Source organism: Prionailurus viverrinus, chromosome F2 (genome assembly GCF_022837055.1).
Source record: "Prionailurus viverrinus isolate Anna chromosome F2, UM_Priviv_1.0, whole genome shotgun sequence".
In the NCBI taxonomy this organism is placed as follows: Eukaryota; Metazoa; Chordata; class Mammalia; order Carnivora; family Felidae; genus Prionailurus; species Prionailurus viverrinus.
In genome coordinates, this window is record NC_062578.1 from 61,365,616 (window position 1) to 61,388,788 (window position 23,173).

Genomic DNA, 23,173 nt, shown 5'->3' on the forward strand with positions numbered 1-23,173 from the left:
TACAAATTTCAAGATTATTCCTTCTATTTTCATGAAAAATACTATTAGGATTTTGATAATGAATGTGTCAATTGCTTTGGGTAACATGGGCATTTTAACAATATTGACTCTTTTAATCCATGAGCATGGAATATATTTCCATTTATTTTTGTCTTCAATTTCTTTAATCTATGTAGTATAGTTTTCATTGCACAGGTCTTTTAATTCCTTGGTTAAATTCATTCCTCAGGTATTCTTTTTGATGTGATTATAAATAAAATTGCTTTGTAATTTCTCTGGTAATTTGCTATTAGTGTATAGAAATGTCACATATTTTGTACATTGATTTTTTATCCATAATACGTATTTACTTATTAGTTCAAGTAGTGTTTTGGTGCAGTTTTTAGGGTATTCTATATATAATAGCATATCATCTGCAAATAGTGACAGTCTTATTTCTGCCTTTCCAATTGGCTACCTTTTTATTTCTTGCCTAATTGCACTGGATAAGTCTTCTGATACTAGATTGAACAAAAGTGGCAAGAATGGGCTTTATTGTTCCTGATCTTAGAGGAAAAGCTTTTACTTTTTTACCATTGAGTAGGATGTTAGCTGTGGGTTTGTCATATATGATCTATATTATGTTGAGGTACATTTGCTCTGTACTCACTTTGTTGAGAGTTTTTTGTCATGAACAGATTTTGAATTTTGTCAAATACTTTTTCTACATCTATTTAGATAATCATATGATTTTTATATATTTTTTTTTAATAAAGGGTATCACACTAATCGATTTGTGGATATTTAACTGTCCTTGAATCCCTGGAATAAATCCCACTTGATTATGGTGAATGATTCTTTTCATGTATTGTTGAATTTGGCTTGCTAATATTTTGTTGAGGATTTTTGCACCTCTGTTCATCAGGGATATTGGCCTGTAACTTCTTGTGGTATCCTTGTCTGGTTTTCATATCATGATAATGCTGGCCTGGTAAATGAATTTCCAAGTGTTCCCTCCTCTTCCCTTTTTTGGAAGAGTTTAAGAATTAATGGTATTAATTCTTCTTAAATGTTTGGTAGAATTCACCAAGGAAGCTGTCTATTCCTGGACTTTTGTCTGTTGGGATGCTTTTGATTACCTATTCAATGTCTTTACTAGTATTTGGCCTGTTTAGATTTTCTATTCATGGTTCAGTTTTGGTAAGTTGTATCTTTCTAGGAATTTATCCACTTCTTCCAGGTTGTCAAATTTTTGATATATAATCGTTCATAGTATTTTCTTGTGATCCTTTGTATATCTGGTATTAGTTCTAACATCTCCTCTTACATTTCTAATTATATTTATTTGAACCCTCTCTCTTTTTTTCTTGGTGAGTCTAACTGAAGGTTTGTCAATTTTGTTTATCTGTTCATTCAGATATTAATGACATCAATCTTTTCCAATCTGTTATTTCCTCCCTTCTAGTAACGTTGGGCTTTATTTGTTCTTCTCTTTGTTTTTGCTTCTATTTGTTCCTTAATAATGGTTATTTGTTTGATATTTTTTCTGTTTCTTGATACAGGTATTTGTTGCTGTGAACTCTCTTAAAATGGCTTTTGCTGCATCCTATAATTTTGGCTTGTTTTATTTTAATGTTCATTTGTCTCAAGATATTTTTTATTTCCTTTTTGATATCTTCTTTGACCCACTGGTTGTTTGGTAGCATGTCGTTTAATCTCCACCTATCTGTGAATTTTCCAGTTTTATTCTTATAATCAGTTTTAGTTCCATACCATTGTATACTCGATACAATTTCAGTCTTCTTAAAATTATTGAGACTTGTTTTGTGACCTAGCATATGACGTATCCCGGAGAATGTTTCATGGGCACATTAGAAAAATGTGTATTACTGCTTTTTGATAGAATGTTCAGTACATACCTAAATCCAAGTGGTCTAACATGCCCTTTAAAGCAGATGTTTCCTTGTTGATTTTCTTTCTTTCTTTCTTTCTTTCTTTCTTTCTTTCTTTCAGTTCACTTATTTATTTTGAGAGAGAGAGAAGGCGAGGGGCAGAGGCAGAGAGAGAGAATCCCACACTGTCAGTGCAGAGCCTGATGCAGGGCTCAATCTCACAACCCGTGAGATCATGACCTGAGCCAAAATCAAGAGTTGGATGCTTAATGGACTGAGCCACCCAGGTGCCCCTCCTTGTTGATTTTCTGTCTGAATAATTTATTCATTGATGAAAGTAGGACATTAAAGTCCCCTGGATTTACTTTTTTGCTATTTAGTCCACCCTTTAGGTCTATTAATATTTGCTGTATATACTTAGGGGTTTCTGTCTTGGGTACATAAATATTTACAATATTATATCCACTTATTGGATTGACCTGTTTATCAGTATTTAATGCCCTTCTTTGTCTCTAATTATAATGTCTGTTACCCCAGCTTTCTTTTAATTTCCATTTACATGGAATAGCTTTTTCCATTCCTTCACTTTTAGTCTGTGTGTGTCCTCATGTTTGTGTTTTAAAAAACTTATTTCTAGGGGTGTCTAAGTGGCTCAGTTGGTTGGGCATACAACTTCACCTCAGGTCATGATCTCACGGTTCATGAGTTCGAGCCCCGCCTCGGGCTCTGTGCTGACAGCTCAGAGCCTGGAGCCTACTTTAGATTCTGTGTCTCCCTCTCTCTGTGCCCCTCCCCCACTCTCTCTCTCTCACTCTCTCTCTCTCTCTCTCTCTCAAAAATAAAGATTAAAAAATTTTTTTAAACTTATTTCTAAATTCATAGCATTGTGTTCAGTTTTGATGCTTGCTATGATTTCAATCTTATTAATTTATTGAGATTTATTTTGTGGCCTAAGATGTGATCTGTTCTGGAGAATGTTCCATGTGTGCTTGAAAAAAAATGTGTATTCTGCTATTTTTGTATGTAATGTTTTATATTTATCTGTTAAATCCATCTGGTCTAATGTGTTGTTCAAAGTTGCTGTTTCCTTATTTTCTGTCTGGATGACCTATCCATTGATGGAAGTAAGTAAAGTACCATTATTGTAATACTGACGTTTCCCTTTATGTCTGTTAATATATACTTTTTATATATTATCTAAATATATTTAGATATTTGGTACACAGATAATTATGATTGTTAGATCCTCTTGTTGGACTGACTCCTTTATCATTATTTAATGCCTTTCTTTGTCTCTTGTTGCAGTCTTTGTTTTGAAGTCTATTTTGTCTGATATAAAGTCTATTTTGTCTGATTTTTCTTCTATTTGCATGAAATATCTTTCTATCCCTTCATTTTCAGTCAGTATGTGTCTTTAGGTCTGAAGTGAGCCTTTTGTAGATAGCATATAGATGGGTCTTGCTTTTCATTTTTCATTTTTAAAACTTTTAAAAAAGTTTATTTATTTTGAGAAATAGAGAGTGAGTGCAAGTGGGGTAGGGGTAGAGAGAAAGCAGAAAGAGAATCCCATGCAGGCTCCATGCTGACACTGCACAGAGCCTGATGTGGGGCACAAACTCACAAACTGTGAGATCATGACCTGAGCTGAAGTCGAGAGTCGGATGCTCAACTGACTGAGCCACCCAGTCACCCAGGTCTTATTTTTTTTAACCAGTCCGTCCCCCTATGTTTTTGATGGAAGGATTTAGGCCATTTACATTGAAAATTAATTATTAGTATGTACTTTTTGCCATTTTGTTAATTGTTTTCTGATTGGTTATGCAGTTCTCTGTTCCTTTCTTCTTCTCTTGGTCTCTTGCCTTGTGATTGGTGACTTCCTTTAGTGTTATTCTTGGATTTCTTTCTCTTTATTTTTTGTGTATCTATTACAGCTTTTTGGTTTGTGGTTACCATGAGGTTCATATATAACATCCTAAGTGTATAGCAGTCTATAATAAGTCAACGGCCTATTAAATCACATTCTAGGGGTGCCTGTGTGGGTCAGGTGGTTGAGCTTCTGACTCTTGATTTTGGCTCAGGTCAAGCCAAAATCCCAGGGTCGGGTGATCAAGTCCCATGCCTGGGATCCTCTCTCCCTCTCTCTTCATCCCCTTCTCCCCCTCTCACACCTTCTCTCTCTCTCTCTAAAATAAAACAAAAAAATGACCACATTCTAAAAGCGCAGTACAGTTTTACTCTCCTTTCCATGTTTTATTATGTATATGATGTCATATTTTACATCTTTTTTGTTTTGTTGATCCCTTAACTAAAATTTTAGATGTAATTGAATTGACTACTTTTGCCTTTTAACCTTATAGAAGTGATTGATCTACTACCTTTACTATATGTTTACTTACTTATTTTTAAAGTTTTATTTATGTTTTTTACACCCAATGTAGGGCTCAAACCCATGGCCTCAAGATTAAGAGTCACATGCTCTTCCAACTGAGCCAACCGGGCATTCCTACTATATGTTTATTTTCATTTGTGAAAATTTTTCCTTTCATAATTTTATTCTGTTACAGCCTTTTCTTTTCCTCTTAAAAAGGTCATCTCTTTAACTTTTCTTGTAAGGCTAGTTGAGTGATAATGAACTCTTTTAACTTTTGTTTGTCTAGGAAATTTTTATCTTTCCTTTAATTCAGAAAGGTAAATTTGCCAGGTAGAATATTCTTGGTTGTAGGTTTGTTTTTGTTTTTTGTTTTTTTTTTCTTTCAGCTCTTTGAATATATAGTGTCATTCCCTTCTGGCCTACACAGTTCCTGCTGAAAAATCAACTGATAGCCTTATGAAGTTTCTTTTCCATGTATATGTTTTTTCCTTTTGTTGGTCAGCTTGTGTGATTTCCATTATTCTGTCTTCCAAATCAGTGATCCATTCTTCTGTATCTAATCAGTTGTTGGTACACTCTCTTATATTCTTTATTTCAGTTATTGTATTCTTCAGCTCTTATTTTTTTTAAATATATTTTCTGTCTCTGTTGAAGTTCCCACTGTATTCATCCATTTTTCTCCCAAGTGTGCTGAGCATATTTACAACATTATTTTGAACTCTTTGTCACATAAATTGCTTATTTCCATTTCATTTAGTTCTTTTTGTGAGGTTTTATCCTGTTCTTTCATTTTGAACATATTTGTCTGTCTCCTCATTTGCCTGACTCTCTGTGTTTGTTTTACTGTATTAGGTAGATCAGCCATGTCTCCTGGTCTTGAAGTTGTGGCCTTATGTAGAAGGTATCTTTTGGGACTAAGAAGCACAATCCCTCCTAATCACCAGAGCCAGATACTCCAGGAGTGTTTCCTGTGGGGGCTACATGTACCCTATTGTGGCTGGGCCATGATTGCTGCATGACTGACTGCAAGTCCTGGCTTTATTATGGAGATGCTAGTGATTATGTGGCTTGCCCTGCTGTCCACCTCCCAACAGGTGAGACCCGCTTTGGGAGAATGTGGGGGTGCCTGACCTAACCGAGGCTGCTCACTAGGTGTGGCAGCCATGGTGCTCCTTTGTGGGGGCACCAGAACCAGCCAGTTCTGCTCACTGGCTGTGGCAATACGAGAACCATTTTGGGGAGGTACTGGACCTACTGATGTGTATACAAACCCTTTTCAAGAAGACACTGGCTTACAGGGGTGCCTGGGTGGCTCAGTCAGTTAAGCATCTTACTCTTGGTTTTGGCTCAGGTTATGATCTCATGGTTTGTGAGTTTGAGCCCTGCATAGGGCTCTGCACTGACAGTGAGGGGCCTCCTTGCGATTCTCTTTTTCTGCCTCTCTCTCTCAAAGTAAATAAATAAACATTTTAAAAAATGATACTGACTTACAGTGAGCTAGAGGGAGAAGATAAAGAGAGGTATTTGCTGATTTCCCTGGCTTCTGGGGAGGATCACAGTAACCCCCATATGTGTGCTAAATTAAAAGCCTGACCCTTAGCAGCAGCTTTTAAAGTATGAAAGTAGACACCTTTCAGAGAAAGACTGGGGAGATGGGTGATTTTTCCTGCTTTCTTTGTGCTGAACCCTGGGAGATAACTGTGGTTGAGTACTCATGCAGCTGTTAAGATTTTCTTCTTTGTTTGACATAGTCTTGTTGGTCTCATGGATGTGAGCCCCATTAACTTTCAGAGTTAGGCACTTTGGGGCCTGTTTCTCAGGTGAGAGTCTTAAAAATTTTGGTGGTAGGTGTGGAGTCCAAGCCCTTTTCTCTTCAGAAAGAAGCTAGGAGTTGAGTTCCTTCATGATTGTATGTAGCCATGCTGGGAGTGGGGCTTGTGGAGAGGCTTGACTCAGACTTTCCTGCCCATTTTGATGTGGGTTTTTTGGTTTTTGTTCACCCAATGTGTAGGAGTTGCTTGGCTGGTTCTGGATTTCTTTTAAAGGAAATTTCTCCATGTGTAGCTGTATGTTTTGTGTATCTTTAGGATGAAGGGAACTCAGGAAACTCCTGTGTCACCATCTTTGCAGGATTTTGAGGATTGCTCTTCATCAAGTGCACTGCAGGCAGAGAAAATGGTGTGCTGATAAAGAGGGATGGTCAGAGGGCAACCGTCCTTCAGATTCCTCTGGCATCTCAGATCCCCTAGTGTTGACAATGACGTTTAGTCTCTTCATTCTCCTATTTTACATTCCACTCTGTCACATTTGTATTCTGAAAACTCCATTTTCTCATATGAATACTTTGCTTGAAACATTTTTACAGTAGCCACTACTTATTGAGTGCCCACTGTTTTAGGCACTTTTTATTTCACATAATCCTCACAAGACGTTTCAAGTTCTGCACCAATGGCCCAAATTTGTAGTTGAATAAGTAGAGTCTCATGGCAACCCTGGTCTATTTAACTTCAAATACCAGTTTACTTCTCATTTAACCCATTGTTCTCAAATTTGGGTACTAGTGGCAGAATGTCAGGGTTACTCTAATCCACGCAGTAAATAAGATTTACCTTACAGAAGCATCAATGTTACTCAAAGAGTGTGTGGGAGATCCATTACATTACAAATCCATTCCATCCATGCATCCATTTAACTATTTTGTGTTCAGTGGGAAATAAGAACCTGGAGACACATTTCTGTGGGGAGTAAGACCCAGGCATCAGTATTTTTTAAAGTTCCCTGTTTGATTGCCAAGGGCAGCAAGATGGAGAACCTCGGCTGTACATGCTCTGGTCCCTCTTATGTCTCCCACCTTATTTACTATTACTTTCCTCCACTCACTTTGTTCCAATCACTGTCTGGTCTTGCTTCATCTTAAACACCTCAGGCATACTTACACGTCAGAGTCTTTGCTGTAGCTGTTGGCTCTTTCTGAAACATTTTTCGGTACATCCCTTCATCTCTCTTCCCTCCTTCAACTTTCTCTTTGCTCAGAACTTCACATTTTAAATGAGGTCTCCTCTGACCACTCTATCTTTACAACCTGTATCTGTCCTAACATATTCAATTTTAAGTTTCTTCATTATTTGTCTATATGCCAGAATGTAAGCTCTATGAAATCAGAGAAATTTGTTTTGTGCATTCTTGAACTGTAAACATCCTGAATAAATTTAGGGGAATTATCTTAAGACTTTGTAAACTTTTAATGTCATGTTGAACCGTGCTAATATGGTAGCTGTTAGTCACATATGGCTATTTGAACATTTGAACTGTGGCTAGTATGAATTCATAAATGTAAAATGCATGCTAGATTTTTAAGATTTAGTAAAAAAAAAGTGGAATATAAATCTTAAGAACTAATTACATTCTGAAGTATTGGAGATATATTGGATTCAATGGGTTATTAATTTCATCAATGTGACTACTAGAAAAATTAAAATTACATAAAGGGGCTTACATTCGACAGCACTGATTCATAATTGATTAGGGCTCAGATATATCACAAGTGTTTATTGCTTTAACTTGACAATATTAGCTAGCTTTGTATTCAAATCAGTTATTTCATAAAATCTCATTTTAAAAATTCTTATTTTAGTTACTATCCTATTTACCTTATTAATGGGTTAACTAGAGCTTTCACATGTGCTATTTATATGAGCATTTTAACATTTTGAGAATTGTTGATAGTATTCATTGCATATCTTGTGAATGAATGAGGCTGTCATAGACCTAAGTAGTGGTAACAAGGGAATGTACTGAAATTATAGAATCACCGGGTATTGGAGATGCCCAAGGTGAACTGACATGAATGAAGAGATCAACTGATGGAAGAGATCAAGTGAAGATGTTCATCTCACAAGGTGACCCTGGAAAGAAAAAAATAAGGGTTTTGCTCAAGCATGGACACCTGAGTTGCCTGAATCAAAGGGTTATCTCCTTCATAATAAAGATTAGGGGCTTTTCTAATTGCTTTTAACTAGTTCACAGGATTTTCACAACTCTTAGAGACAGTGAGACTTGATTTTCATTTTATCTTAGAAGTAGAGAATAAAGCTTCTTGAGTTTTAGGCTCCATAATCAAATGAATTTTAGAAGTTGGTTTTCCAGACCCTTGAGCCATTGGTCTTTCTGCTGCACCCTTTTGGTAGCTCTAAGCTTGAGGACAGAAGCCAAGACAGGATTCTACTCTCAAAGTTTCCATTGAGGCATTTTGGTTCCATGTATTTAGTCCCATACTCATGGTTCTGCTATACCTAAAACAAACCATTTCACTTACTTACTGTGCTGAGCCATCTTTTAAGTGTTTATTATTATTTAAAAATTTTTATTTCCCATTGTACTGGAGTTGACACATTAGTTTCAGGTGTACCACATAATGATTTGACAAGTTTATTTTTATGCTATGCTCACCATAAGTGTAGCTACCATGCGTCATCATGTAATGCTACTACAATACCATTGACAATATTTATGCTGTACATTTTCTCCCCATGACTTATTTATTGTATAACTGGAAGCTTGTATCTCCTACTGTCTTTCACCCATTTTTCCCACGCCCCTACATGCTCCCCTCTGGCAACCACCAGTTCTCTGTATTTATGGACCTGTTTCTGCTTTTAGGTTGGTTGTTTATTCATTTGTTTTTTAGATTCTACATATAAGTAAAATCATATGGTATTTGTCTTTCTCCGACTTACTTCACTTCGCATAATACTAATTCCACCCACGTTGTCACAAATAGCAAGACCTCATTCTTTTTTATGGCTAATACTGTGTGTGTGTCTGTGTGTGTGTGTATACACACCACACCTTCTTTATTCCTCTATCATTGAACACTTGGGTTGCTTCCATATCTTGGCTATTATAAAGCTGCAATAAACACAGGGATGCATATATCTTTTTGAATTGTGTTTCCATTTTCTTTGCACAAAAACCCAGTAATGGAGTTACTGTTTCATATAGTAGCTCTATTTTTTAATTTTTTGAGGAAATTCCAAATGTTTTTTCACAGTGGCTACACAAATTTACATTCCCACCAATAGTGAAGGAGAGTTCTCCTTTCTGTACATCCTTGCCAACACTTGTTATTTCTTGTCTTTTTGATTCAAGCCATTCTGACAGGTGTGAGGTAATATCTCTTTGTGGTTTTGATGTTGAGCATCTGAGTGATTTGTCTGTTGGCCATCTGTATGTTTTGGAAAATGTATATTCAGGTCCTCTACACATTAAAAAAATGTTTATTTTGAGAGAGAGAGAGAGAACAGGGAAGGGCAGAAAGAGAGGCAGAGAGAGAATCGTAAGTAGGCTCCACCCTGTCAGCACAGAGCCTGATGTGGGGCTCCATACCAGGAACTGTGAGATCATGACCTAGCTGAAATCAAGAGTTGGATGCTTAACTGACAGAACCACCTAGGTACCCCTCATGCCCATTTTTTAATTGGATTGGGTTTTTTTTGGTGTTGAGTTGTGTAAGTTCTTTATATATTTTATTTATTTTATTTTAAAATTTTAATTAATTTTTAAATTTCTATCCAAGTTAGTTAGCACATAGCACAAAAGTGATTTCAGGAGTAGATTCCTTAAAGCCCCTTACCCATTTAGCTGATTCCCCTCACACAACCCCTCCGGCAACCCCCTGTTTGTTCTCTATATTTAAGAGTTTCTTATATTTTGTCCCCCTCCATGTTTTTATATTATTTTTTTGTTCATCTGTTTTGTATCTTAAATTCCTCATATGAGTGAAGTCATGTGATATTTGTCTTTCTCTAACTAATTTCGCTTAGCACAATACCCTCCATTTCCAGCCACATAGTTGCAAATGGCAAGATTTCATTCTTTTTGATTGACAAATAATACTCCATTGTGTGTGTGTGTGTGTGTGTGTGTGTGTGTGTGTGTACACACACACAACATCTTTATCCACTCATCCATCGATGGACATTTGGGCTCTTTCCATACTTTGGCTATTGTTGATAGTGCTGCTATAAACATTGGGGTGCATGTGCCCCTTCGAAACAGCATATCTGTATCCCTTGGATAAATACCTAGGAGTGTAATTGCTGGGTCATAGAGTAGATGTATTTTTAATTTTCTGAGGAACCTCCATACTGTTTTCCAGAGTGGCTGTGCCAGTTTGCATTCCCATGAGCAATGCAAAAGAGTTCCTCTTTCTCCGCATCCTTGCCAACATCTGTTGTTGCCTGAGTTGTTAATGTTAGCCATTCTGACAGGTGTGAGGTGGTATCTCATTGTGGTTTTGATTTGTATTTCCCTGATGATGAGTGATGTTGAGCATTTTGCATGCGTCAGTTAGCCATCTGGATGTCTTCCTTGGAGAAATGTCTATTCATGTCTTTTGTCCATTCACTGGATTATTTGTTTTCTGGGTGTTGAGTTTGCTAACCTCTTTATAGATTTTGTACACTAACCTTATTTGATATGTCATTTGCAAATATCTTCTCCCATTCTGTCAATTGCCTTTTAGTTTTGCTGATTGTTTCCTTCGCTGTGCAGAAGCTTTTTATTTTGATGAGGTCCCAATAGTTCATTTTTGCTTTTGTTTCCCTTGCCTCTGGAGACGTGTTGAGTAAGAAGTTGCTGTGGCCAAGATCAAAGAGGTTTCTGCCTGCTTTCTCCTTGAGGATTTTGATGGCTTCCTGTCTTACATTGAGGTCTTTCATCCATTTTGAGTTTATTTTTGTGTATGGTGTAAGAAAGTGGTCCAAGTTCATTTTTCTGCATGTTGCTGTCCAGTTTTCCCAGCACCACTTGCTGAAGATACTGTCTTTATTCCATTGGGTATTCTTTTCTGCTTTGTGAAAGATTAGTTGGCCATACGTTTTTGGGTCTAGTTCTAGGTTCTGTATTCTCTTCCATTGATCTATGTGTCTGTTTTTGTGCCAGTACCATACTGTCTTGATGAATATAGCTTTGTAATACATCTTGAAGTCCAGGATTGTGATGCCTCCATCTTTGGTTTTCTTTTTCAAGATTGCTTTGGCTATTTAGGGTCTTTTGTGGTTTCATACAAATTTTAGGATTGTTTGTTCTAGCTCTGTGAAGAATGCTGGTGTTATTTTGATAGGGATTGCATTGAATATGTAGATTGCTTTGGGTAGTATCAGACATTTTCACAAAGTTTGTTCTTCCAATCCAGGAGCATGGAATCTTTTTCCATTTTTTTGTGTCTTCTTCAATTTCTTTCATAAGCTTTCTATAGTTTTCAGTGTCCAGATTTTTCACCTCTTTGGTTAGGTTTATTCCTAGGTATTTCATGGTTTTTGGTGCAATTGTAAATGGGATCAATTCCTGGATTTCTTTTTCTGTTGCTTCATTATTGGTGTATAGGAATGAAACGGATTTCTGTGCATTGATTTTATATCCTGCAACTTTGCTGAATTCATGGATCAGTTCTAGCAGTTTTTTGGTGGAATCTTTTGGGTTTTCCATGTAGAGTATCATGTCATCTGCAAAGAGTGAAAGTCTGACTTCCTCCTATCTGTTTTGATGCCTTTTATTCTTTTGTGTTTTCTGATTGGTGAGGCTAAGACTTCCAATACTATGTTGAACAACAGTGGTGAGAGTGGACATCCCTGTCGTGTTTCTGACCTTACAGAGAAAGTTCTCAGTTTTTCCCCATTGAGGATATTATTGGTGGGTCTTTCATATATGGATGCTGTATTTTGTCGAATGCTTTCTCTGAATCTATTGAGAGGATCATGTGGTTCTTGTTCTTTTTTTTATACATTGATTGCGTTCTGAATATTGAACCAGCCCTCCATCCCAGGTATAAATCCCAATTGGTTGTCACCACAACCAATAATTCCTTTAATATATTGTTGGATCCAGTTGGCTAGTATCTTCCTGAGGATTTTTGCATCCATGTTCATCAGGGAAATTGGTCTGTAGTTCTCCTTTTTAGTGGGGTCTTTGTCTGGTTTTGGAATCAAGGTAATGCTGGCTTCAGAGAATGCATTTGGAAGTTTTCCTTCCATTTCTGTTTTTTGGAACAGCTTCAAAAGAATAGGTGCTAACTTTTCTTTAAATGTTTGGTAGAATTCTCCTGGAAAGCCATCTGGCCCTGGACTCTTGTTTCTGGGAGATTTTTGATTACTAATTTGATTTCTTTGCTGGTTATGGGTCTGTTCAAATTTTCTATTTCTTCCTGTTTCAGTTTGGTAGTTTATATGTTTCTAGGAATTTGACCATTTCTTCCAGATTGCCCATTTTATTGGCATATAATTGCTCATAATATTCTCTTATTGTTTGTATTTCTGCTATGTTGGTTGTGATCTCTCCTCTTTCCTTCTTGATTTTATTTGTTTGGGTCCTTTCCTTTTTCTTTTTGATCAGACTGGCTAAGAGTTTATCAATTTTGTTAATTCTTTCAAAGAACCAGCTCCTGGTTTCATTGATGTGTTCTACTGTTTTTTGTTTGTTTGTTTGTTTTATTTTGATAGCATTGATTTCTGCTCTAATCTTTATTATTTCCTGTTTTCTGCTGGTTTTCAGTTTTATGTACTATTCTTTTTCCAGGTCTGTAAGGTATAATGTTAGGTTTTATATCTGAGACCTTTCTTCCTTCTTTAGGAAGGTCTGGATTGTTATATACTTCCCTCTTATGACTACCTTTGCTGTGTCCCAGAGGTTGGACTGTGATGTTATCATTTTCATTGGCTTCCATGTACTTTTTAAATTCCTTTTTAACTTCTTGGTTAGCCCATTCACTCTTTAGTTGGCTGTTCTTTAGTCTCCAAGTATTTATCTTTCCAAATTTTTTCTTGTGGTTGATTTCAGCTTTCATAGTGTTGTGGTCTGAAAATATGCACAGTATGATCTCAATCTTTTTGGACTTGTTGAAGGCTGACTTGTGTCCCAGTATGTGATCTATTCTGGAGAATGTTCCATATGCACTTGAGAAAAATGTGTATTCTGCTGATTTATGATGAACTGTTCTGAATGTATCTGTTAAGTCCATCTGGTCCAGTGTATCATTCAAAGTCATTGTTTCCTTGTTGATCTTCTGTTTAGATGATCTGTCCATTGTTGTAAGTGGGATGCTGAAGCTCCCTATTATTATGGTATTATTATCAATGAGTTTCTTTATGTGTGTAATTAATTGATTTATATATTTGGGTGCTACCACATTTGGAGCATAAATGCTTATAATTGTTAGATTTTCTTAAGGGGGTAGATCCCTTAATTATGATATAATGCCCTTCATCATCTCTTGTTACAGTCTTTATTTTAAAATCTAGATTGTCTTATATTACTCTGGCTACTCTGGCTTTCTTTTGGTGACCATTAGCATGATAGATGGTTCTCCATCCCCTTACTTTCAATCTGAAGGTGTCTTTAGGTCTAAAATGGATCTCTTGAACAAAACAACATATAGATGGATCTTGTTTTCTTATCCATTCCATTACTCTATGTATTTTTCTTGGAGCACTTAGTCCATTGATGTTTACAGTGAGTACTGAGAGATTTGAATTTACTGCCATTATGTTGCCTGTAGAGTGGAGTTTCTGGTGGTGTTCTCTGGTCCTTTCTAGTCTTTGTTGCTTTTGATCTTTTTTTTTTTTTTTCCCCTCTTTTCTCCCCTCAGAGAATCTCCCTTAAAATTTCTTGCAGGGCTGGTTTAGTAGTCACCAACTCCTTTAATTTTTGTCTCAGAAACTTTATCTCTCCTATTTTGAATGACAGCCTTGCTGGCCTGCCAAGTTTCTGTGGATAGGTCTGCTGTGAACCTGATTTGTCTTCCCTTGTAGGTTAAGTCCCTTGTAGACTTTTGTTTCCCTTGCTGCTTTCATGATTCTTTCCTGGCCTGAGTATTTTCTGAATTTGACTATGATATGCCTTGTTGATGGTTGGTTTTTGTTGAATCTAATGGGAGTTCTCTGTGCTTCCTGGGTTTTGATGTCTGTGTCTTACCCCAGGTTATGGAAGTTTTCTGCCATGATTTGCTCACATAGGCCTTCTACCCCTTTTTCTCTCTTCATCTTCTGGGACTCCTATGATTCTGATGTTATTCCTTTTCAATAAGTCACTGAGTTCTCTAATTCTTATGTCGTGCTCTTTTGCCTTAGTCTCCCTCTTTTTTTCTGTTTCATTATTCTCCATAAGTTTGCTCTCTATTTGGCTGATTCGCTGTTCTGCTTCATCCATCCTTACCGCTGTGGCATCCATTGGAAATTGCAACTCAGTTATAGCATTTTTTATTTCATCCTGACTAGCTTTTACTTCATTTATCTCTGCAGAAGGGGATTCTAATCTATTTTCAACCCCAGCTAGTAGTAGTATTATGGTGATTCTAAATTCTGGTTCAGACATCTGGCTTGTATCTGTGGTAAGTCCCTGGCTGTCATTTCTTCCTGTTCTTTTTTCTGGGGTGAATTCCTTCATTTAGTCATTTTGAAGGAAGAGAAGGAAGTAATAAAGTAACAATAAAAATAAAATTAAAATTAAAAAGTGAAAAAAACATAAAAAAATCAAATAAAGGATGCTAGATCCTAGGTGTATTTGGTTCCTTATCTGGGGAAAGATAAGAAAAAAAAGGGAAAAAATTCATTTGAAAAAATGAATACAATAAATAGAATAAAATGAAATGATGAAAGTAAATTAGAATTTAAAAAATTTACAAAAAAGTAAAAAATATAGTAGAAAAAAATTAAAGGAAAATCTTTTTAATAAAAATGGGAAGTAAAAATATTTTTTTCTTTCTGTATTCAAGAATACAAAAAGAAAAAAATTGAATAGATGGATCAGCAAACAGAATGAAATACGATTGAACTTCCATCCAGTTTCCCCTAGAAGTCAAAATACGAAGCACTTTATAGTCTGTAAACTAAGCAGAGGGGAGACTTGTGGGGTTCCTCAAGAGTGAGGTTGGCCTAGCTGGGCACGGCTTAGTGTAACGGCTTCATTCTCCACTAGAGGGTGCTGCTCGGCTTACTGGGGTGGATTGTTGTGGCACGTGTAGGCATGTATGCACATATGCAGGAGGGGTGAAAATGGCACCACCCAGCTACCCAGTCTCTAGTTCAGAACTCTGTTCTCTCCCTAACTGGCAATCAAGCACCCCTCCTTTTTCTCCGGCTTCCGTCCACTCATCACTACTTCTACATTGTCTGTGACCAAGCCATCAGCCTGCCAGGCGGCACCTCCCTCCCTCTGGGGGAGGGTCTTGCTGAGCAATGACCAGGTGCCCACCTGCCCCCAGCAACATTCCCCAGACCATGCTGCTGGCAATCCATGCCCAGAGACTGCGGCTGGATGCCAGCCACTCCAGAAAAAGTTTGCATGATTATGTAGCAGCAGCACTTCAGGGATTATGGTAAATCTCAACACACATCTGGCACCAGCCTTCCCCCTTAACATCCTTGTTCCAATACCAGCAAATGTGGTTGTTCTCTGGGGTCCACTGGGACCTTTGTTTGAGGGGAGGCCACACACAGCCTCTACCAAATGTCTTCCCAGAAGGGGAACTGCCACTCTCATTGTAGCCCAAGGACTCCTTGGACCTCCCTCTCCATACCTGGAGTTTTGCCCTTCCCACCAGGGCACTGCCAGGTGTCCAGCTGTGGAGTTTCAGACTCTGCACTTCCTCTGTTTATAGAGTCTTAATGGAATTTAAACCCTCTCCTTTCTCCTTTCTCCCATTTTAGTTCAATCCCTGCGACTGTTGCCACTCTTCCACTTTTCTCCAGCTGGTTTCGGGGTGGAAGGTGCTTTTCCCATACTCTCCCCCAGTGTCTGTCCTCTCTCCACAAGCAAAAACAGCTCCCTATCCTCCATGGCTTCTCTCTCCCCCATTCATCTCTCTGCACCATATACCTGATGAGTTCTGTGGTTCAGGTTGTACAGATTGTTGTGTTAATCCTCAAATCAGTTTTCTCAGTGTGCAAGATGGTTTAGTGTTGATATGGCTGCATTTCAGGGACTAGAGATGCAAAAAAACCTTCCATGCTGTTCTACCATCTTGGCCCCTCCTCTCATTCTTTATGTATTTTAGATGTTAACCCTTTTTTGGATATGTCATTTGGAAACATCTTCTCCCATTCAGCAGGTTGCCTTTTTGTTTTGTTGATGGTTTCCTTTGCTATGCAAAGTCTTTTTAGTTTGGTGGAGTCTAATAGTTTATTTTAAATTTTGTTTTCCCTTGCCTAAGGAGACAGATCTAGAAAAATTTGCTAAAGCTGATGTCAAAGAGATTACGACCTATGTTTTCTTCTAGTTTTATAGTTTCAGATTTTACATTTAGGACTTTATCCATTTGAGTTTATTTTTGTGTATGATGTAAAAAATCGGTCCAGTTTGAATTTATTTCATATAGCTGTCCAGTTTTCCCATCACCATTTATTGAAGAGACTATCTTTTTCCCATTGTATATTCTTGCCTCTTTTGCCATAGACTAATTGATCATAAAATGATGGGTTTATTTCTGGGCTTGCTATTCTGTTCTGTAGATATATGTGTCTATGTATTTATGTCAGTACCATACTATCTTGATTACTACAGCTTTGTTATATATCTCAGAATCTGGAATTATGATATCTCTAGTTTTGTTCTTCTCAAAAGAACAAGACAAGATTGCTTTGGCTATTTAGGTGTTCCATGCTTCCATATAACTTTGAAGATTGTTTTAGTTCTTTAGTTGGTATTTTGATAGGGATTGCATTGAATCTGTAGATTGCTTGGGTAATATAGACATTGTAATGATACTATTTTTCTAATCCATTGTAACAGTATTCTTCCAATCCACTATCACAGGATATCTTCCCATTTGTGTCATTCTCAATTTCTTTCATCAGTGTTCTACAGTTTTCAGAATATAGGTTTTTCTCCTCCATAGTTGAATCTATTCCTGTGTGTTTCATTCTTCTTGATGCAACTGTAAATGGGATTGTTTTCTTAATTTCTCTTTCTGTTACATCAGTATTAGTGTATAGAAATGCAACAGATTTCTCTATATTAATTGTTTCCTGCAGCTTTACTGAAGTCATTTGTCCATCCTAATAATTTCTGGTGGATACTGTGGGATTTAGTAAGTCCTATCTCCAAAATAGATCAAGAACATTATGCCCTGAGTGTGTACTTAAGGGTGTGGTAAAGCAAAAGAAAAGAATCAGGGTGGGAGGAGCTGTACTTGAGAATATTTTTGGTCACAGAAAGGTCCTCATGGTAGATCTGTCCAATATGGCATTAGTCTGGATCATATATAAATTTGCTGAGACTTGTTTTGTGGCTTAACATGATCTATCCAGGAGAATGTTCCATATGCAACAGAAAAAAATGTATATTCTGTTTTGGGATGGAATATTCTATATATATGTTAGGTCCGTCTGGTCTAATGTGTCACTCAAAGACAGTTTCCTTATTTTCTGACTGAAAAATCTGTCCATGGACATGTGGAGTATTAAAGTCCCCTACTTGTGTTATTACTGGTAATTTCTCTGTATATCTGTTAATATTTGCTTTATGTATTTAGGTGTTCCAATGTTGGGTGGATATTTTTTGTTATATCCTCTTATTGGATTGGCTCCTTTATCATTAGGTAATGGCTTTAGTCTCTTGTTACAATCTTTGTCTTAATGTGTATTTTGCCTGATATAAGTATTGCTGACCTGCTACCCTGGCTTTTTTTTTTTTTTTTTTTTTTTGCTTTCATCTGTATGAAATATCTTTTCATACCTTCACATTCAGTCTGTATGTCTTTGGGTCCGAAGTGGGTCTTTCTGTAGGTAGCACATAGATGGGTCCTGTGTTTTTAAGCCATTCCACTCTGTGTCTTTAGAATGGAGCACTTAGACCACTTACATTTAAAGTAATCATTATTAGGTGTGTACTTATTGGCATTTTGTTAATTGTTTTCAGGTTGTTTTTGTAGTCTCTTGCCTTTTTTTAAAAATGACTTTCTGGGGGCACCTGGGTGGCGCAGTCGGTTAAGCGTCCGACTTCAGCCAGGTCACGATCTCGCGGTCCGTGAGTTCGAGGCCCGCATCAGGCTCTGGGCTGATGGCTTGGAGCCTGGAGCCTGTTTCCGATTCTGTGTCTCCCTCTCTCTCTCTGCCCCTCCCCCGTTCATGCTCTGTCTCTCTCTGTCCCAAAAATAAAAAAAAAAAAAAAAAAAAAGACTTTCTGTAGCGTTATGTTTGGCTTTATTTTTTTGTGCATCTGTTATTGGTTTTGGGTTTGTGGTTACCATGAGTTTCATAGTACGTAGCAATCTCTATTAAGTTATTGTCATTTTGCTTCAAACATATTCTAAAATAATTTTTTGCTCACTTCTCCACATTTTTATGTGTATGTCATGTTTTTATATCTTTTTTATTCATATTTTTATTATGTCTAATTATGGACTTTTCCTCTTAGAGAAGTCCCTTTAACATTTGTTTTAAGGCCAGTTTAGTGGTGAGGTGCTTTTAACTTATATTTACCTGGGAAAGTCTTTGTCTTTCAATTCTGAATCTTGCTAGGTCAAACATTCTTGGTTGTAGGTTTTTTCCTCCCAGCACTTTGAATATATCATTCCACTCCCTTCCGGCATGAAAATTTTCTGCTGAAAATTTAGCTGATAACTTTATGGGGTTTCTCTTGCATATAATCTTTTGCTTCTCTCTTACTGTTTAAAGAATTCTCTTTATCTTTAATCATTAACATTTTAATTATTACATGTTGTGGTGTGGATCTCCTTGGGTTCATCTTGTTTGGAACTGCTTCCTGAACCAGATATCTGTTTCCTAGGTTAGTGAAATTTTCAGCTGCATATTTAAGTTAGTTTTCCTCCTTTTCCTCTCTCTTCTCCTTCTGGGATTTCTATAATGTGAATGTTCTGTTGATGTCCAAGAAATCACTTAACATATCTTTATTTTTAAAAACTCTTTATGCTGTTCAGCTTGGGTGCTGACTTCCATTACCCCATTTTCTAGATTGCTAATCTATTCTTCTGCATCTGCTAATCTGTTCATTCCCTCTAGTGTACTTTTCACTGTTATTGTATTCAAATCTAGTTGTCTCTTTTTTCATATTTTCTACCTCTTTGTTGCAACTCTGAGTTCTTCCACTCTTTTCTCCAGTCCAGAAAGCATTTTTATGATCACTTAACTCTTAATCAGGCATATTGCTTATCTGTTTCATTTAGTTTTTGGGACTACTCTAGGTTAAGGGCCTGGGGCTCATCGAAGTGGTAAGCTGGCTAGGGCACCCAGGCCTTCCCTTCTGACCAAAGTGTAGGGGGGGAACGTAAACCATGGTGCTTTGACAACCTCTCTGACTTGGGAGAGTTCCAGCAGCTTCCTTGCTGTTCAGTGGAGTTGTGGGGCTGCATCTTTTATTTTCTGGTCTTTCAAACTTTTTCTGTGCCCCAGGATATCCAGGAGAGGTGTGCGGACATTTCGTTGTAAGAAATGTCCCAGGGGTCATTGAGGGAACTGGCTGGCTATGGTGCAGGGACTGTGCCCCTAATCAAGGTAGAGTGGGAATGTAAACCCCTCATACCCAGAGAGAGTTCCAGCAGTTCTCCCACCATTTGGCAGGGTTCTAGGGCTGGATCTTTTATATACTGGTTGCTCTTTTACACCACGGGTCCTTTTCTGTGCCCCGGGGCAGATGAATCTGCAGTCAGTCCCTCAGTACTATCCCTCCCATCACCATTCATAGCATCTGATTCCCTTGTTGTCCTGTCTGCCTCTTGCTTCTGTATGTGGTCTCTCTTGTGAAGGTGTCGTCCAGCCCTCTTCTTCAGGAACAACGGTCCTATAAATAGGCATAGATTTGGTGTGTTCATGGAGGAGGTGAGTTGATCTTTCTACGTTGCCATCTTGGACCCTAAATCTAAGTTATTTTCCATCCTTTAAATGTTGGCCAAAAGATTTTTATTTTCTGGGATGTTTTCTGGACCATTCCCAGATATTTTGGCATGCTGTATTCTAGACTCCATCACTTTCACATTAGGTTATAATTTTCCCCTAGTCTGTTTTACCATAGGTGGTGAGCCTCAAATTGAAGAATGTTTGGGTTTGAGTACAATAGGTGCTTAGTAAACACTGGTTTTCCTATTACAAACAGCAGTAAACTATTTAATGCTTAAGATTTAGCAAGGCTTAAACCATCTTAGTTTCTTAAAGCTCACAGTTGGGAACAGGGTAAGGCTGAATGTGCACAGGTAGGGACATGTCAAATTACTGAATACCCTGGCTTTCAGTAGCCTTCTCAGATGGGCTCAGGAAGCCTCCAGTTCATCAGCTTTGTTTAGGGCTGCAAGGGCATATACCAATAGGCACGTCATAATTTGCAGGTACTTAGCAGTTACAGGGATATATCTGTGCCCCAAAGATTCCTCAGCACTAGCCATTGGTTACTTTCATTTTAATTTCATTACAATGTAATATATATCATTACTGTATATCTACCCAAGTTTCAGATCATATGGCCCTTCTGTTGACAAAGACACTGATCTTTCATTTTTTTAACCCAAGACTTCTTGAAAAATTCACTATCAGTATGAACAATTATTCTAGAGAAGGCAAACAAAAGATGAGGCATAATTAACATTTTCCTGGGGAACACCATCAACAAAACAATACTCCAAAATTTACAGCTTATAACACAACTTTTATTAGAAAAGTTATACATAACATAGCATCAACTATTTTCAAGAACAATATTAAACCCGATAAGCAACAAAACCAGACTAACAAAATGTGTTAACAAGAAACTAATGACCTTTCTATAATCAAACATTCAATTATCTACAATGACTTTTTACAAAGGGAGAAAAATCCATGGTTTACAGGCACATATTGAAAATAAAGCTGCAATAGCAATTTTATACAATTACCATTCTCAAGAAACTGAATCATCAAAACAGTAATTACGAGTTCACTAATTTAAAACATTTCACATAATTTAAAATTATTGGGTATACACTGAAGTCTGAGTTTGAAAAGTGATTTTTTTTCCACAAAAGTGCCAACATTTAAGCTAGAACTTTCAGTGTAATTTTGCCCTAAAAAGTTAAGACATATTTTGAGAATCATAATAGTCACATAATTTCTGGTGCTATCTGGTCTGTTAATAAAGCCTTTATTTGGATGTTTTTCTTAAATTACAGGAAACCGGATATAGGATTTCTGTTGCAAAGCCATTAAAAATAAAGTTCCAAACATAGGAGTGTGCAGCATTGGGAAAAGATCAGTACTAAAACTTGTAATAAATATCAGAGAAGCCATTAGTTATTAACAGCATTGTCTGCTTAAGGGCTAAGTCAACCAGGTGTATAATTTCCCATCAGTCTGTCCTTTTAGTTGGCATAGCAATTTCTATTTTCATGATCTGAATACTCAAATATATCCAAACATCTTTTTAAAACTTTGATTTATAGCTTCTGGAAAGTTATAAAATGTTTTTATATTTATTCTACTCTAAAAAGTCTACTTTGGCTCATTTTAGAGCCTCACTAAAACAACAGATTTCAGGATAGTCAGGTTCATTAAAAAGTTTCAAATGGAATGACTTACAAAATAGAACACTTTAAACCAAGTTCTATCATTTTGTAGCCGAAGGGTTTTACTTATATATAGCACAATTTCACGTGCCCTCTTGGTCATTACGGAATTACACTTTAAAATGTATCTCAAGAGGACAATTTGTTTTGGGCACCATCCCTAAAAATAGGTGTTAAGATTGCCAGTGTTACTAGTGGGAAAAGACAACTTCTTTCTGTCAAAGACTCACACCATAGTTCTTAAACTGTCCAGCGTTTTTTTCCTGACATGTTTTCCTTTCCACTGCAATAATGGAGAACTAAGATAAAAATCCCGACTTTCAACTGCTACTCATCATCACATGCGCCAATATTGCACACAACTGTTCTGAACTGTTAAAATGATCTTCTGGGTCCTCGGGTGTGCTTGTTTCTCCATCAGAACACAAACACATCCATATGAGCAGTTTCCCTTGAAGATGAAACTGATAAATTTAAAATACTGGAAAATGAAGAAAAAGGCAGAGACTTTGTACAGACAAAAATCTAAATTTTCTCAAAGGGTTTTGTGTGCCCTACACATGGGGGCAATTTGTATACACTAGTGAAATGAACACTAGCTATAATGCTTCTAGCTGCTCAAATAATGTGGAACCTTGGTCCAGGTGTTGCAATGATGTCACTGTATGGTTCTTCCTGTGTCAGCTCGATAGCTTGTTGCTTTTTAAGAACCAAAAAACTGTAGAATTTTGCTGCAGCTTGCTTTCTGTTTGTGTTTCGACATAACTCAAGCAAACTGATAGATTCAGCTCCAGTTTTAGCAAGAGCTCGCTGAAATAAAACAAAGGAAGAATTAAAGTAATCTCACAGGAAAGTGCTATTTTTTTTTTTTTTTTTTTTAATGTTTGAGAGCCAGAGCATGAGCAGGGGAGGGGCAGAGAGAGACAGGGAGACACAGAATTGGAAGCAGGCTCCAGGCCCTGAGCTGTCAGCACAGCCTGATGTGGGGCTCAGAACTTATGAGCCGTGAGATCATGACTTGAGCTGAAGTTGGACACTGAACCGACAGCCCCAGTAAAGTGCTAATTTTGGATACTAGGAAGAGTATACTATGTATTCTGATGGGAGTGGACTTTTTTCAATAGTGAAGGTAAAGGGGAAAAGCAAATGTGATACGATAGTAAAACTGAGCACTAACTCTTCCTAAGATTTCAACTTATTTTTTTTAATGTCTTTGAGAGAGACCGAGAATGAGTGGGGGAGGGGCAGAGGGAGACACAGAATCCGAAGCAGGCTCTGAGCCAAAGTCAGGTGTTTAACTGACTGAGCCACCCAGGCACCCCTCAGCTTATTTTTAAAATCTCTCGATCCTTTGACTCTATTTTGGGAAACCTTAAGCAACATGCCTGG

The 23,173-nt window shown here is 37.3% G+C and overlaps 1 protein-coding gene across 2 annotated transcripts in view; it reads right to left on the bottom strand.

The window, feature by feature from the left end:
- Positions 1 to 20,871: 20,871 nt before the first annotated feature.
- Positions 20,872 to 23,173, bottom strand: part of RAD21 (RAD21 cohesin complex component) — a 30,083-nt gene continuing 27,781 nt past the window's right edge. For both annotated transcript variants that reach the window (XM_047842422.1, XM_047842421.1), the window contains one exon: positions 20,872 to 22,594. In XM_047842422.1, the coding sequence (XP_047698378.1) occupies positions 22,403 to 22,594 (192 nt within the window). In that variant the 3' untranslated portion in view covers positions 20,872 to 22,402. The remainder of the gene's footprint in view (positions 22,595 to 23,173) is intronic.